Source organism: Melanerpes formicivorus, unplaced genomic scaffold (genome assembly GCF_026170545.1).
Source record: "Melanerpes formicivorus ecotype bairdi unplaced genomic scaffold, bMelFor1.0.p_v2 SCAF_85, whole genome shotgun sequence".
NCBI classification, from domain to species: domain Eukaryota; kingdom Metazoa; phylum Chordata; class Aves; order Piciformes; family Picidae; genus Melanerpes; species Melanerpes formicivorus.
In genome coordinates, this window is record NW_027142437.1 from 821728 (window position 1) to 836821 (window position 15094).

General features: G+C 46.1%; 1 protein-coding gene across 3 annotated transcripts in view; it reads left to right on the plus strand.

Moving 5' to 3' along the window:
- PHIP (pleckstrin homology domain interacting protein) overlaps nt 1-13929 on the plus strand; it is a 163403-nt gene extending 149474 nt beyond the window's left edge. The window contains exons 37-41 of one of the 3 annotated variants that reach the window (XR_010990687.1): nt 2749-2912; nt 3405-3685; nt 4446-4607; nt 6596-12080; nt 12127-13929. Coding sequence is in view for 2 of the 3 variants with exons in the window: in XM_068165151.1 (XP_068021252.1) it covers nt 2749-2912; nt 3405-3685; nt 4446-4607; nt 6596-7239 (1251 nt within the window). In the remaining variant the exon portion in view is untranslated. Of the gene's footprint in view, nt 1-2748; nt 2913-3404; nt 3686-4445; nt 4608-6595 lie in introns of all 3 variants that reach the window. The other 2 variants (XM_068165151.1, XM_068165152.1) reach the window with 2 other exon arrangements.
- Nucleotides 13930-15094: the final 1165 nt, after the last annotated feature.

Consider the following 15094-nt stretch of genomic DNA (forward strand, 5'->3'; position numbering starts at 1 on the left):
AGTATCATAGTATCAGTCAGGGTTGGAAGGGACCACAAGGATCATCTAGCTCCAACCCCCCTGCCATGGGCAGGGACACCCCACACTAGATCAGGCTGGCCAGAGCCTCAGCCAGCCTGGGCTTAAACACCTCCAGGGACAGGGCCCCAACCACCTCCCTGGACAACGCATTCCAGGGCTTCACCACTCTCATGGGGAAGAACTTCCTCCTCACCTCCAGCCTCAATCTCCCCACCTCCAGCTTCATTCCATTCCCCCTAGTCCTATCACTCCCTGAGATCCTGAGCAGTCCCTCCCCAGCTTTCTTGGAGCCCCCTTCAGATACTGGAAGGCCACAATGAGGTCACCTGGGAGCCTTCTCTTCTCCAGACTGAACAGCCCCAACTCCTTCAGTCTGTCCTCATAGGAGAGGTGCTCCAGCCCTCTGCTCATCCTCGTGGTCCTTCTCTGGACACTTGGAGCTCTTACTTATTGTACTCATGAGTGGAAGGTTCTGATGTCAGGGATTGTAGCACTCTAGAACCTATGAACTTTCTCTGCATGCAGCAGTGTTGAAAGAGGATTTTTATTTTCACTCTGACTATTCAGTGCTGTTTCTTAATTTACAATGCTGATGGTTACTTGAGTGGTAAGCCCAAACCTGGCAGGTCTTCTTTTCCTTAGGACAGTAGACATACAGAGCAACCTGCTCTAGTGTGAGGTGTCCCTGCCCATGGCAGGGGGGTTGGAACCGGCTGATCTTCGAGGTCCCTTCCAACCCTGACGATTGTGTGATTCTGTGAGATAGTACTTAAAGGATTTTCTCATGAAATTTCTTTGGCTGTGGTCTCCAGTAATGCATTGTAGAATCTGTCACACTTACTGTTGAGTCTAGCACTTGGATAGCTTGTCTGCTGTGTCATTAGGTAGGCCTAAGAGTTCTAAAGCAGGCTCAGTGGTCAAAGGCAGGCTTAGTGTTCTAGGGAGGTGCCCTGTCCACTCTTAATAGCAACTGTGGTCAAATACTTGAGTTGTGATGTAAATACAGTTTGAAGGGGGGGGGGGTCTCTCTGTAAATCATCCAAGGCTAGGGAGGAAAAAGGAAGTGCAGCTACATGATTCTGATGCATTTATTGTACCTGGTACAACCAAGTCACTGGTAGCATCAATTCATCCATGAGAGGACAGGCTGATACTCAAATATGGGATAGTATGCTGCAGCTTAATACAGAAGAAAATTAGATTCCTTGACCTTAGGTATGATACAGTAAAATTGCACTCAGGATCCCTCTGTGGCTTCTGCTGAAGCTTGCAAGGCTGCCTTATGGAAAAGCAGTTGAAAAGAGGACTGCTGGAAAAAACAAGTGGCTTTTCTGATTGTTCCTTCTATGTCTGATCTTCAGTTGTAACACAACTGTTAAAGCCATGTTTGCATGGCTAAAGCATGTCAGGTCAGAGTGGCTGGAGAGAGCAGCCAGGCAGAATGGGGCCTGGGGGTACTGGTAGACAGCAGCTGAACGTGAGCCAGCAGAGTGCCCAGGTGGCTAAGGGAGCCAGTGGCATCCTGGCCTGCATCAGGAAGAGTGTGGCCAGCAGGAGCAGGGAAGTCATTCTGCCCTCTCTTCAGCACTGGTTAGGCCACACCTTGAGTCCTGTGTCCAGTTCTGGGCTCCTCAGTTTAGGAAAGATGTTGAGCTGCTGGAAGGTGTCCAGAGAAGGGCAACAAAGCTGGGGAGGGGTCTGGAGCACAGCCCTGTGAGGAGAGGCTGAGGGAGCTGGGGTTGCTTAGCCTGGAGAAGAGGAGGCTCAGGGGAGACCTTCTTGCTCTCTACAACCAACTCCCTGAAGGGAGGTTGTAGCCAGGTGGGGGTTGGTCTCTTCTCCCAGGCAAGCAGCACCAGAACAAGAGGACACAGTCTGAAGCTGTGCCAGGGGAAGTTTAGGCTGGAGGTGAGGAGAAAGTTTTTCCCAGAGAGATTGGCCATTGGAATGTGCTGCCCAGGGAGGTGGTGGAGTCACCATCCCTGGAGGTGTTCAAGAGGGGATTGGATGTGGCACTTGGAGCCATGGTTTAGTTGCAAGGAGGTGTTAGGCATTAGGTAATAGGTTGGACTTGATGATCTCTGAGGTCTTTTCCTACCTGGTTGATTCTGTGATTCTGTGTATTAGTGTGAATTTGTTGAGGCTGTAAACTTCCCAAAGACATTTCCATATGAATCACTTTTCTTCCCTAGCTGTTGTTCAGGGACAAGGACATGAAATAGCCCCTATTACAAGAAAGGTATGGACATGCTGGAATGTTTCCAAAGGGTCATGAGGATGATCAGAGTGCTGGAGCACCTCTCCTATGGAGACAGACTGAGAGAGTTGGGGCTATGCAGTCTAGAGAAGAGAAGGCTCCAAAGAGACCTTATTGTGGCCTTGCAGTATCTTTAGGGGTCCGAAAAGAAAGGTGGTGAGGGACTTCTAGGGTGTCAGGTAGTGGTAGGACTAGGGGGGATGGAGCAAAACTAGAAGTGGGTAGATTCATATTGGATGTTAGGAAGAAGTTCTTCCCCATGAGGGTGATGAGAGACTGGCACAGGTTGCCCAGGGTAGTGGTAGATGTTTTCAAGGCCAGGGTGGATGTGGCTCTGGGCAAGCTGTCCCTGTCCACAGCAGTGGGGGTTGGAACTAGATGATCCTTGAGGTCCCTTCCAACCCTGACAATTCAGTGATTCTATGAACTGCTGCTTGGGGAGAGTGTAAAGCTTGCTTTGCCTCCTGCAGATCTACAGCATGAGCCTGCGCCTCTCTGCCTTCTTCGAGGAGCACATCAGTTCCATCCTCTCCGACTACAAGTCCGCCCTGCGCTTCCACAAAAGAAACACCATAAAGAAGAGAAGGAAAAAAAGAAGTAGAAGCAGCTCAGTTTCCAGCAGTGTTGCATCCAGGTAGGTCAATTCCTTTGCAGCGGTCGTGAGCTGCCGCCTGAGCTTGCCAGACCTGAACTGCAGATCTCAGTGTGTGTGTGTTTGGTTCTGGCTTTTTTTCTCTTACTGCTTCCTTTGCTATTCCCTATATTGCAGAATGGTAGCTTTGACATGCAAGGCCCTATGATGTGGAAGAGTTTTAAACTTTACTTAGAGCTATCCTAGTGTAAGTGCTTAACGTTCCAACAACTGCTAAACATGCACAGCAACCCGGCATCGTGAGGGTAGTGATGGCATCGTGCTTTGTCACCCAGAGCATTTACTGTACAGATTCACTCCTCAGGGGCTCACAACCACATGATTTTCCACAGCAAACGTCATGTTCTCCACATACTCCATGCAGAGACGATCGTTTTATTCCCACAACCTCAGACACCAGCATTTGATTTGCATTTATTCCTGTCGCGTACCAGAAGCGCTCACCCAGCACACCAACTCTTACTCCTTTTGCAGCCCTGAAAGGAAGAGGAGACTAATAAAGCCTCAGCTGAAAGCAGAAGCTTCTGCCCCCTCTTCGTCCTCTGCACCTGCACGGTCAACGGCGCTGAGACACGCTCCACCTCAGATGAACGGCAAAGCAGCTGAGACCTCCTCCCTCGTGCGGACTAGAAGCAATAGGGGGGTAACAGATATGGCTGTTACAGAGCAACCATCCACTTCTTCAGGAGCAAAGCCTTTGACAATAAAGCCTTTAATTACAAAGCCTAATACTGCTGCAGGGGCAGGAAAGTCAGGCAAGTTGCTTTTTGGTGTCTTAACTTCTGTTTTCAGCTGTGAGTAGCTTTGAGCATAAGCCTTTTTTAGGAGCTCTGATGTGTTTGTCCCCATTAAGACTGGTTCTGTGTTCAAGCCATTGGGTCTTCGAGGTTCTTCAGAGGAAAACTGAATGGGATGGGCTCTGTTGTTTTGTCTTGGAAGCTTTTTCCCTTCCAGATCACTGATTCAAACTGTTTATAGTAGAACATGACTTCCTTTCCAGACAGGTAAGATAGGATGTGGGTATCACAGAAACATTCAGGTTGGAAAAGACCCTCAGGAGCACCAAGTCCAACCCAGAACCCTACTGTACAAGCTTTACCCCTAAACTAGAGCCCCAAGCACCACAGCTAAACCACCTTCAAACACAGCCAGGCTTGGGGACTCAACCACCTCCCTGGGCAGTACATTCTAATCCCTGACCACTCTTGTTTCTAAGGTCCACTCTAAACCTACCCAGTGGCAGCTTGAGGCTGTTCCCTCTTGTTCTGTCACTAACTACCCGTGAGAAGAGAGCAGCAGCAGCCTCTCCACAACCTCCTTTCAGGTGGCTGTAGACTGCCACAAGTTCTCCCCTTGGCCTCTTCTCTTCCACACTAACCATCCCCAGCTCCTTCAGTCTCTCTCCATCAGATTATTCTCCAGGCCCTTCCCAGCTCCTTGTCCTGCTCTGCACCATGGTATCGACTACTTAACTTGAATAATGATTTTTTTTTTCTTTTATTTTTGTCCTTCCAGTACTGGAGAACTCAACCAAACATTCCAAGAACCAGAATATTGTACCAACCCCTAGCCAGTCTGATTTGAGTCACAACACTAGGAACAACTCCACGAGAGAAAACCCTGAGAAAGAGAAGCAAATCAAGCGCAAAGTGAAATCCTCCACTGTCAATCAACAAGGTAGGCAGTTTCTTTGGAACTTCCCCCCCAGTCACTGATGCAGTGTACTGTGATCCTGATAAGGGGGAGGGTAGGGCAGCATGATTTAGTAGAAGAGGGAAGTCTGGTGGAACAGCTTGGTCACAGTTTCCTTCTTGATAAATCGGCTTGGTGTTGACTCCTCTTAACGCCCTCTCCAGGGTGTGGTAACTCTGCCCAGCCAATTTTGATATGTTAGCATATTTGCACCTCGTTTCAGTCCTTACAAAGGGCGTGTTAGGAGTTCTCAGTGTCCAAAGCAGCCTTCTACTGGGTCACACTTTGAGCCCTGAGAGTTTTAAGCTGATAAAACTCCCGTGGTTTTGGTCGGTAACGCTGAGCGTGGTGGCGCTCTCCAGAGCCATGAGCTCTGATCAGAGCATCCCAGCAGCACCTTGCTTCTTCCATGCTTTTTGCCATAGCAAACCAGGACTCTGCAGGGCTAACCACTTCTGCTCAGCACATTTGTATGGGTTGCTTGGACCCAGTTTTGTGTAATCATCAGACTGAACTTGGTCTTTTGATGTCTGGGTACCTGGAAACTCAAGGCTGCTGTGGAGACTGAAATAAGACGTCCTAGTTATGGAAGTTGTCCTGTTTATGAAGGAGCTGTTTTGTTTCAGCTGTTATGAAGCTGCTGTGAAACAGCCAGATCCAGTAAGCAGCTTTTCTCTGAAGACAGAGAAACTGCAAATTGGGCCCCACCTAATTAACCTGGTTATTCCTTGTAGTCCTCCACTCCCTGAGGATTATCTGTTTTGATCTTACTCCTCTTCCGTGCTTCTGAAAAAAGCAGCTTCAGGCTGTTCGGTCACGTCAGAAGCATCTGATAGTGGATGTGATCCTTTCTCTCCTGCACACCCACTCACAGGACAGCAGAGGCCTGTGATTTCAGTGCAGGATGTGGGGCACATTTGAACACAGCAGGAGCTCTGCTAAATGAACTGTGCTGCTGGCTCCGAGTCTGTTCCCGGTCATGCTTTAGGCAAGGGCTCTGTGGTACTGGAACGCCTCCATAAGAGATCTTGTGAGGTGCCTCACTGACAAAGCTCAGGACCACTCACCTAAGAGAAACTCATAGCCTGTAAAAGTCTCCAAGCCAATACCTTCTGCTGTGTGTCTGTTAGTGTGGGAAATCTGCAACCTGCATACTTGTGGGTTGTGGAGTCTTTTTTTTTCCTAGTCTCCCATGTTTCTACCCCTTCCTCCCTAGTCTAATGAAGTTGATATAAAGGATGCTTCCTCAGGCTGAAAGAAACATTCTCATTTCTCTAGAGATCACCTGCTTGGAAGCATTCCTGATGCTTGCAGCAATGCTTCTTGAGCAGCTTTCTGCTGTTGCAGGTAAAAAGTAGGAGTTCTTGTCCATGGGTGGTGTATCAGCCAAGAAAAACACCTGCACTGTTCCTCGCTGCCTCTTAGGGCTTTTTTCCTTCAAGCTACCTTGAGCTAAACCCATCTAGAAGTATCTGAAGGGGGCTACAAGAAGGCTGGTGAGGGACTTTTTAGGGTGTCAGGTAATAACAGGACTAGGGGGAATGGAACAAAACCAGAAATGGGTAGATTCAGATTGGATGTTAGGAACAAGTTCTTCCCCATGAGGGTGGTGAGAGCCTGGCACAGGTCGCCCAGGGAGGTGGTGGAAGCCTCATCCCTGGAGGTTTTTGCAGCCAGGCTGGATGTGGCTGTGAGCAACCTGATGTAGTTCCAACTCCCCCATGGCAGGGGAGTTGGAACTGGATGCTCCTTGAGGTCCCTTCCACCCCTGACAATTCTCTGATTCTAAGTTAATCCTTACTGCATCCTGGCAAGAAGCTGTCTGAGCTCCGCTTGGGGTTTCTTTGATTCTGACAGATTGGCAATCACTGTGAATCCATTCAGATATTTTGGTAGGAGCTCTATTAAGGCAGTGTGAAAGTGAATGTAAATGCAAAGCTGTTAGGTGACAAAGTGCTCTCCTTTCCTCACAGCAGAGTGCAAGAATAACGCGTTGGCATCGGGCAGCATTCAGGTGAACGGACACGGAGGGCAGCCTTCAAAACCTCCCGTGAAGAGAGGCCCCGGGCGGAAACCCAAAGTGGAGACCAGTAACAGCAGCGGTGAAGTGGTGCACAAGAAAAGAGGCAGGAAACCAAAAAAGCTCCAGATTGTGGAACAGCAAAAGGTTGCAGAGCAGAATACGATCCAGACTCCAAGGGATATACCAGAAGAAGCCTCTGCTTCTACTGCGTGCAATTCTCTTTCTGAAAACAACATGAAGGAAGACTTGTTACAAAAAAAAGGCCGCGGGGGTAGGAAGCCAAAAAGGAAGGTCAAGACCCGCCAGCCAGGCTCGGACCTCTTGGCTCCTGCCAACGTCAAAATGCAGACGAGAAGCAGGAGGAAAAAGATAGTTGAGCCTATGGAGGAAGGGTCTGAAGAGCTTAAAGATTCTGAACCTCACATGAGAACTAGAAATCAGGGTAGGAGGACAGCCTTTTACAATGAAGATGACTCTGAGGAAGAGCAAAGGCAGCTATTGTTTGAAGACACCTCCTTAACTTTTGGAACGTCCAGCAGGGGCAGAGTCCGAAAGTTGACTGAAAAAGCAAAAGCTAATTTAATCGGTTGGTAAATTGTTACCAAGGGTTTTACTGCAGAATGCTATGAAGCAGGTACAGTTAAGGAACAGCAGAACAGACTTCTGCTTCCCTGCTGCTATTATGGGTTTGGAAGAGTATGTTCTGATTTGGGGAGAGGAAAAAAAAAATTAGCAAAAAAACAAACAAACAAACTAAAACAAACCACAAACTGAAAGAACATTCTTTGAGAGAAATATATATTTTAAACTTTTGCTATTTATTGCCCTCCAGATAGAGGTTATGCCTTTGAACCTTCCTTTTGTTCACAGCTGACACACAAAAAAAAAACCAAACCACCCACAGTCAAAGCAGTTTCTGACTTGACCTACAGAGCTGGGAGCTACTCAGCTTGGAGTAGCGCTGGTGATAAAACCCTTCAATGCCACAGAGCGAAAGCAGGAGCCTTTGGTTTTGAGCAAGCAAGGTAACTGCTCGGTGGTTGTGAAGTCAAGTTGCTTAGGAAGGTTGATTTTGGCAAAAAAAAAAAAGTGGCAGTAAATTCACTTTACCTTTCCACTTAAAACACAAAATTACCAAACTTTGCTAATCTGTTGAATTTCGCTCGTGCTGGGAACGGTCACCTGCGGAAAGGAGCCCAGCGCAGGCTGTGGGCTCCTCCGAGTTCTGCCAAACATAGCAAAAATGTAATCACAGATATATATATATATATATAGAGCTAGATATATCTCCACATTGGAACAAAAAAGTTTTGACTAATGTCTAATTTTTCAGACCTTGATTCTTGTATCAATCACTAAATCTCTGTTTATTGTGCCAAAGACTGAGAATCAGTGCAGTGGAAAAAAAAAACAACACACAAACAAAAAAGGCAAAAAAAAACCAACAACCAACCTTTGGGTTTGGGTTTTGTTTGGATTCTTTTGGGTTGTTTTCTTTGTTCTCTGTTGGGAGTGTCTGTCCAGCATCCCATTTGCAGTGATGAAAGCTGTGTCTTGTTTTCAAGTAGGCACTTGGTAGGACCTTGTTCTGAAATGTATCTTTGCTTTTGGTAGTAAAATAACGCACTGGTGGGGGAGGTGATGGCAGGATGTCAGGGGTTGGAAGGGACCCCAAAGAGAGCATGGAGGTCCTTTGACAGAGAGGTTTTAGACAATGTACAGCTGGTTAAAGGATTCAAGGAGATTACAGGAGAGGGGTTTGGAATGCTGATGTTTACTTTCTTGATCCAGACTGTGGCTTCTACAACTTGAGAGGTGATGCTGAAGAGGCTCACACCACCACCTACAAAGCAAAGTGTGTGTCTGTGTGTCTCTGTGTGTATATGAATATATGCACATAGGACCTAGGAAAAATATTACCCAGGTATCCATTTGTTCAGGATTATTTTCTTTTTAGCTAGCACTAGAACTGAAAAACAAATAAACAAACAAAAAAAAAAATATTTAAGAACCTAATTAACAAGAATCTCATGCTTTCTGGTTTGATTTTAAGGGGAAGATTGGTTCTTTTCACAATGGTTAAAGGGTTAAAAAGGCCAAATCACTTTTTATGCAATCATGGTTTATACAGTGGTCTCATTGCACATTGTGGTTTTCCCCTGCACTTTTCCTGGTGTCTCAAGCTGACATGAGTCAATATACATCCTAAAGAAAAGATAAAACCAACAAAAATCCAACACCACCACCACCCCCCCCCCAGATTCCATGTAATGATTGTGCCTTGTCTTCTGTTGTTTCTTGCATCCTCAGTAATGTTAAGTTGTCTGTTGTAAATGAGAACTCTGTGACTTAGGGGGGAATGTCTTGTTCTGTGTACTGCCTCCAGCAAAAGGAGGAAAAAGAGAAAAGGCAGTTATTTATTTGTTTATGGTACTTTGAGTCGTTTTGTCCCTTTACAGACAGACCTTAATACCATTTTTCTATCACTTGAAAGGATTGTCCAGTTTTAAGGAGGCAACAGGAAAAACAACCCATTAGAGTAGCAGTCCTATTGTCTGAGCTCTGCTATAGTACAAAACCGTCACCGTTGTTTTGTGGTTCCTCCATGACTTGGGTAGTGTGAAAGATTGTGGGGCTTGATTTTTCCATTTATTTTCCTTTTTGTTTGTTTGTTTCTTTGTGGGTTTGGTTTTGTGTTTTTTTTCTTTTGTCCCTGTGTGTATGACCCTAAATTAGTTGAAAAACTAAACCTGAAAGGAAACTTCAGATACCTCTGAACGTTGGTACCTGGCACCAAGAGGAACAGAAACAGAATCATGGAATGGTCTGGGTTGGAAGGGACCTCTGAAGGTCATCCAGTCCAACCCCTCTGCAGTCAGCAGGGACATCCTCAACTAGATCAGGCTGCCCAGAGCACTGCTGTGGATAGCAAATTAGTATCCACCATACCTTAGTTTTGTCTAGTTCATTATGCATTTTGCTACCAAAACAAAGTAGAGTAAAATGTTTTCCAGCTCCTCTTTGGCTTGTTACAGATGTGGATCTGGGTAGCAGGGATGAGTCTGCATTTCATTTGTTGCTGTATTTATTGTGGGTTTGGTGGTTGTTTTGGTTTGGTTTTTTTCCCCCTACCACCTATTCCTTTGCCATTCAGTTCAAAGTAATGGAAGTCTCAACTTAAACACGGTACTAGAACAAGCTGTGGTCGTGCAGTTGCCAGTCCACCTTCAGAATTCAGAGCTGATGGCTTCTCCTTGTTCCTTTGGTCAAATCTCACTGATGAAGGCAATCATTTGAAAAAACCACAAACTGTGTAATTTCCTGATGTTATCTGCATTGTAATATATGAAAATAGAGTCTATCTTAAAACTCCAGCTTCTGTATTTACTCCATTTGTAATAATGTTTTCTATGGCATGTTCCTGTATATATTTATCTATCAAAACAAAACAAAGACAAGACCTTGTCTGTAAGTTCGGGGAGACGGAAAGGACACTGAAACAATGCTGTTCCCTTAACAGGAGGTAGGAATTTGTACATTTAATTTGAGTGGAATAGAAAAGGCCTTACCTAAAGAGAACATGGGGACTGCTTCCCACTCCCTACCATGGGTGACTTTAGCCAGTGATTGGTTGTCTGTCTTTCTTTCCTTTTTTTTTTAACTCATATTAAACCACGTTGTGTTTTTTTTTCCTTTTAAAAGAAACTGTAGATAATTGGGGTCAAATTTTTTTATAGAAGCAACACTAAAATAATTAAAAAAAAACACCAATAAAAATAATTTAAAAAAAGAATATTAGGAGTTAATACCAGATTTATTTCAAAGTTATCTATTTTTGTAATTTTAGTTTCACTAGGCTTGAAAACTTTATTTATGAGACTTTTAAGTCACCATCAGACTGTGGAGAGAAAATAAACCCAACCCAATGTCGTGTTTGAGGTGGTTGTGATGTACTGACACAGAAAAAGAGCTTTTGATTGACAGAGTCTTTAAGGGTTTTGGGTTGGGTTTGGTTTGGTTTTAATGTGAGCAATAAACTCTAGGTCAGTGTTGTGAAGCAATGGATGAACTCCAGTGACGGTTCTGTAACCGCCATCTCCAGCACCCAGCAGCCGGCTCGGCAAGCGGAGTGTCAGGACCTCATCTGCATTGTAAATACCAGGCTCGTAGTCCCAGACACGCAGACCATCCGACAGAGCTGGCAGCAGTTTAGTGCAGTTTTTAACTCATTAAATCTGTTTATGTTTTCCCATGGATGCGGAGATGCTGTTCTGGTGTTCCTGCTCTGTGCTGGGGATCCTTGCGGGCGGTGTTGGTTTGCCGTCGGTGTTTGCCACCGAGTGGTATCTTACTAAGGGTGTGTTCTGTAGCTGCCCGTGAGGAAGTGACTCCTGTTTGCCCTGCCGGTGTGCTCCACCTCTCTGACACTGTGCCTCCGCCTACCTACACACCTCACTGCTCTGCAGCTTTCCGTTGCTAGCCTGTTTCCTGGGACCTGAACTGCACCCTGCCCATGTAGCGTTCACTGTTGTCAATACCGAACTAGAGCTCTCGGGTCACTCGGCAGCGCCCAAGTGATACAACCTAACAGAGAAATTGTCTTCCTCCAGGGATGAGACTGCTGTGCTGAGAGATTTACAGATGTCTATTTGTACAGTGTCTGCTTTGTACATGTGATGATCCCTTCGTCGATAGACTTGTAAAAGATTTGAGTCGGGTTGAGTTGAATATTACTATGGCTTAATATTTGTAAAACTATGGATGGATAAAGGACCCTGCTGCAGCACGTAGGATATATTCATATCTATTAAAAACAAGAGAAATAAAGCCTAGTGTAGAGACGACTTCCTTCACTGTATCGCTGTACAAGTATTTTTTCAAGCTACCCATTCTGATTCTGTGCCAGAGGCTTTGACCTTACCAAAATCAAGAGAGAAGACACACAACACACGCACCAAAAATAGTCTGTTCAGTCAGTAACTTCAGGCTTGTTACCATTCTCACACCGCCTTGTTAAGTCTTTCTGCTCACTTTGGTGGATCAAGGACTTCTACAAGTAAATGCTGTAGCTTGTGATTTTGAATGTAGGCACATCTTGGATGCTTGACTGGTTCTATAAAAGCAATAGGCTTAACCAGATGGGCAACCCTGTGCTTGCCTGATAGAGTTTGGAAGTTAGAGGTGTTTTTAGCTCGCTGTCGTCAGCATCTGCATTTAAGTTGGGGCATGCGAATCCTGCTCGAGGGAGTTGCTGGTCACTCAAGGTCCAGCTGTACCACACTGGTTACAATGCGTCCTGAGTCCTTACCTTATCTCTCAATGTAGAAGGTTTTGTCCAATATGCATCCTCTTGAGTCCTTACCTTATCTCTCAGTGTAGTAGGTTTTGTCCGATATGCATCCTCTGAGTCCTTACCTTATCTCTCAACGTAGTAGGTTTTGTCCATGCTGTGTCCTGAGTTCTTATCTCTCAACGTAGTAGGTTTTGTCCACGCTGCGTCCTGAGTTCTTATCTCAACGTAGTAGGTTTTGTCCACAGTGGTCTTTTTCCAAAGGTTTTTGGTTTGCCTTTTAAAACAAAAATTGGTTGTTTTAATGAGGATTGGACTACAACTCTGCCACAGTGCCATGATTGTTTCTGTTTGAGATCTGTGAAAACTTTTGAAGGCATAGCCTGCAACTACCACAGTGATACAGAAGGTAGAGGGCTTTAAAACCTCCTCTGGAAGCAGCAGAAGCTCATTTTCTGTTTACTACCTAATGGAGACAATTGAACTGTAAAAACAAAAAAGTACTATATACTATATTTTCTTTTTATCTCTCACAAGTCCTTGTGTAACAGAATGGTTTCCAAGGGGACCTAGATACTCAACTAATAAAAGGGCTGTTAGTTTTCTGCTGTAAGTGGTGTTCTCTGTGTGCCTGCTCCTAGGCAGAGGAAAGCAAGCGGGGGAAGTGTCATGGAACTGGCCAAGGCTTGACAGGGTGTTTCCAATGACAGATCTGGTACTGACAGCTTGCCTAGCAGCTTCCTGGTTTGGAACTGGGAGAGACCCTTCTGCTCTGTGTAGGGGGAAATAACAGGGAGCTTTGAAGCCAGAGCTAACCTCTAGCTGCTCTGGCATCTGTGCTAGCTTGAATGGGGGAATTTGCTACATCATTTTTTTATGGTGTGTTAGAGGAGGAAACACACCAGGAAAGCAAAGATTAAAAGACAGTTGCAGGGGGTGGGGGGAAAGGTGATTAGCTTTATTTCATTTCTTCTTGTTTTCTTTTTATCCCCAAGGTTCTAACAGCCTCACAGCACCCTAGAGAGATACCTTCCATGATGCAATAAAACAAAGGTGAATAAATTGAGCTGATTAGGAGGTGTAGGTAGCAAGCCACACAGTCATTTGGATCCTTTCTTAATGCAGATAAATACATCAGGAAATTCACTTTGAGCAATGCAAACGATGCATTTTAGGGAGGGAGAGGCAGTAGTTGTGCTATCAGTTTCTACCCTGAAAGAACAAAGGATTTGAGGTCATAGAAATCAGGACTGAGAAGCAGCACAAGTTCCTGTTGTGTGGAGGTGCCTGTGCCAGGCACCTGCCCTGCTTTGCCAATCGCCGAGACCAGACAGAAGTTGCATTTTTGGACCATACTTTTCAAGCGCAGGAAGGGGGGCAGAGAATCCGGCTGAGAGGCTGCTGGGAAGCAGATTCTGTCATCCTGCTTAAATAGTGTACAGAACAGAGCTCAACCCCACAGAAATTGAACCTGGAAGGGTTCAATTTGGGGAACTGAGACCTTTTCAGATTGGGGGTGTGGGGGGGTGTGGAAAAACCCGCCGCTTATGTTGTACAGAATGATGTAAACCACAACTCTGTTGTATGTAACGAGTAACAGGTTGGGAAAACGACAATTCTTTAGCTTTATCAAGGTTGGGGGGTATTTTTTTTACCCTTTATTTTGTTGTTGTTGTTGGGTTTGGGGGAGTCTTTGTTTTGTTTCATTTTTTTCCCCTTCCAGACCCCTGGCTCCTCACCGTTCTAACCGGAAGTACCTGGCCCGGGATAACAGCGCCCTTTCTTGGTGTGGGTTTTCTTTTGTTGTACATACATGGATTTGGAAAGTTTCTTCACTTGTTTGCCCCTGGACACTTTCTATGTTAAGTTTTGATGCATACTACTTGGAATCCTTTTCTACAACCCTAGAATGTACGTGTAAGAATTTACTGTCACTGCAATGTAGTTAACGACAAACTTATTTTTAAATAAATAGCAAAACCTGTTTTTTCTAAGCTGGCCCAGCAAGTCTGTGTTTCTAGCCAGTGCTTCAAGTGTCTCCAGGGACAGCTGCTGCTGGGCTGCTGCAAAACAGCCTCAGATCAGCTTGTTTGGGGAACTTGCTGCACAGCAAGTATCTGGTCAAGGGGAAGTAAGAAATGTTCATGAACGGCTGAAGGCTGGGGGGCAGGAAGGAACAAGCTCTGCTCACTTGTACTCTGTGATAGGAGGAAGGGCAAGGGATGGAAACTATGGCACAGGAGGTTCCACCTCAACATGAGGAGGCACTTCTTTACTGTGAGGGTCACAGAGCACTGGAACAGGCTGCCCAGAGAGGTTGTGGAGACTTTCAAGCCCTGTCTGGATGCATTCGTCTGTGACCTGTGCTAGATTCTACGGTCCTGCTCTGGCATGGGGGGGTGGACTGGAAGATCTCCAGAGGTCCCTTCCAACCCCTAACATCCTGCATCACAGGAGGTTCCACCTCAACAGGAGGAGGCACTTCTTTATTGTGAGGGTCACAGTGTCCTGGAACAGGCTGCCCAGAGAGGTTGTGGAGTCTCCTTCTCTGGAGCCTTTCAAGGCCCATCTGGATGTCTGTCTCTGTGACCTGTGCTGCATTCTACGGTCCTGCTCCAGCAGGGGGGGTGGACTGGAAGATCTCCAGAGGTCCCTTCCAGCCCCTAACATGCTGTATTATAGTATCGACCGACTGGACAGATGGGCAGAGTCCAATGGGATGGCTTTCAACAAGTCCAAGTGCCGAGTGCTGCACTTTGGCTACGGCAATCCCATGCAGAGCTACAGGCTGGGGTCGGAGTGGCTGGAGAGATCCCAAACAGAGAGGGACCTGGGTGTGCTGATCGACAGCCACCTGAATATGAGCCAGCAGTGTGCCCAGGTGGCCAGGAGGGCAAATAGCATACTGGCCTGCATTAGGAATAGTGTGGCCAGCAGGAGCAGGGAGGTCATAGTGCCCCTGTACTCTGCTCTGGTTAGGCCGCACCTTGAGTACTGTGTCCAGTTCTGGGCTCCTCAGTTTAAGAAGGACATTGAAACACTTGAGCGTGTCCAGAGAAGGGCAACAAGGCTGGTGAGAGGCCTTGAACACAAGCCCTATGAGGAGAGGCTGAGGGAGCTGGGATTGTTTAGCCTGGAGAAGAGGAGGCTCAGGGGTGA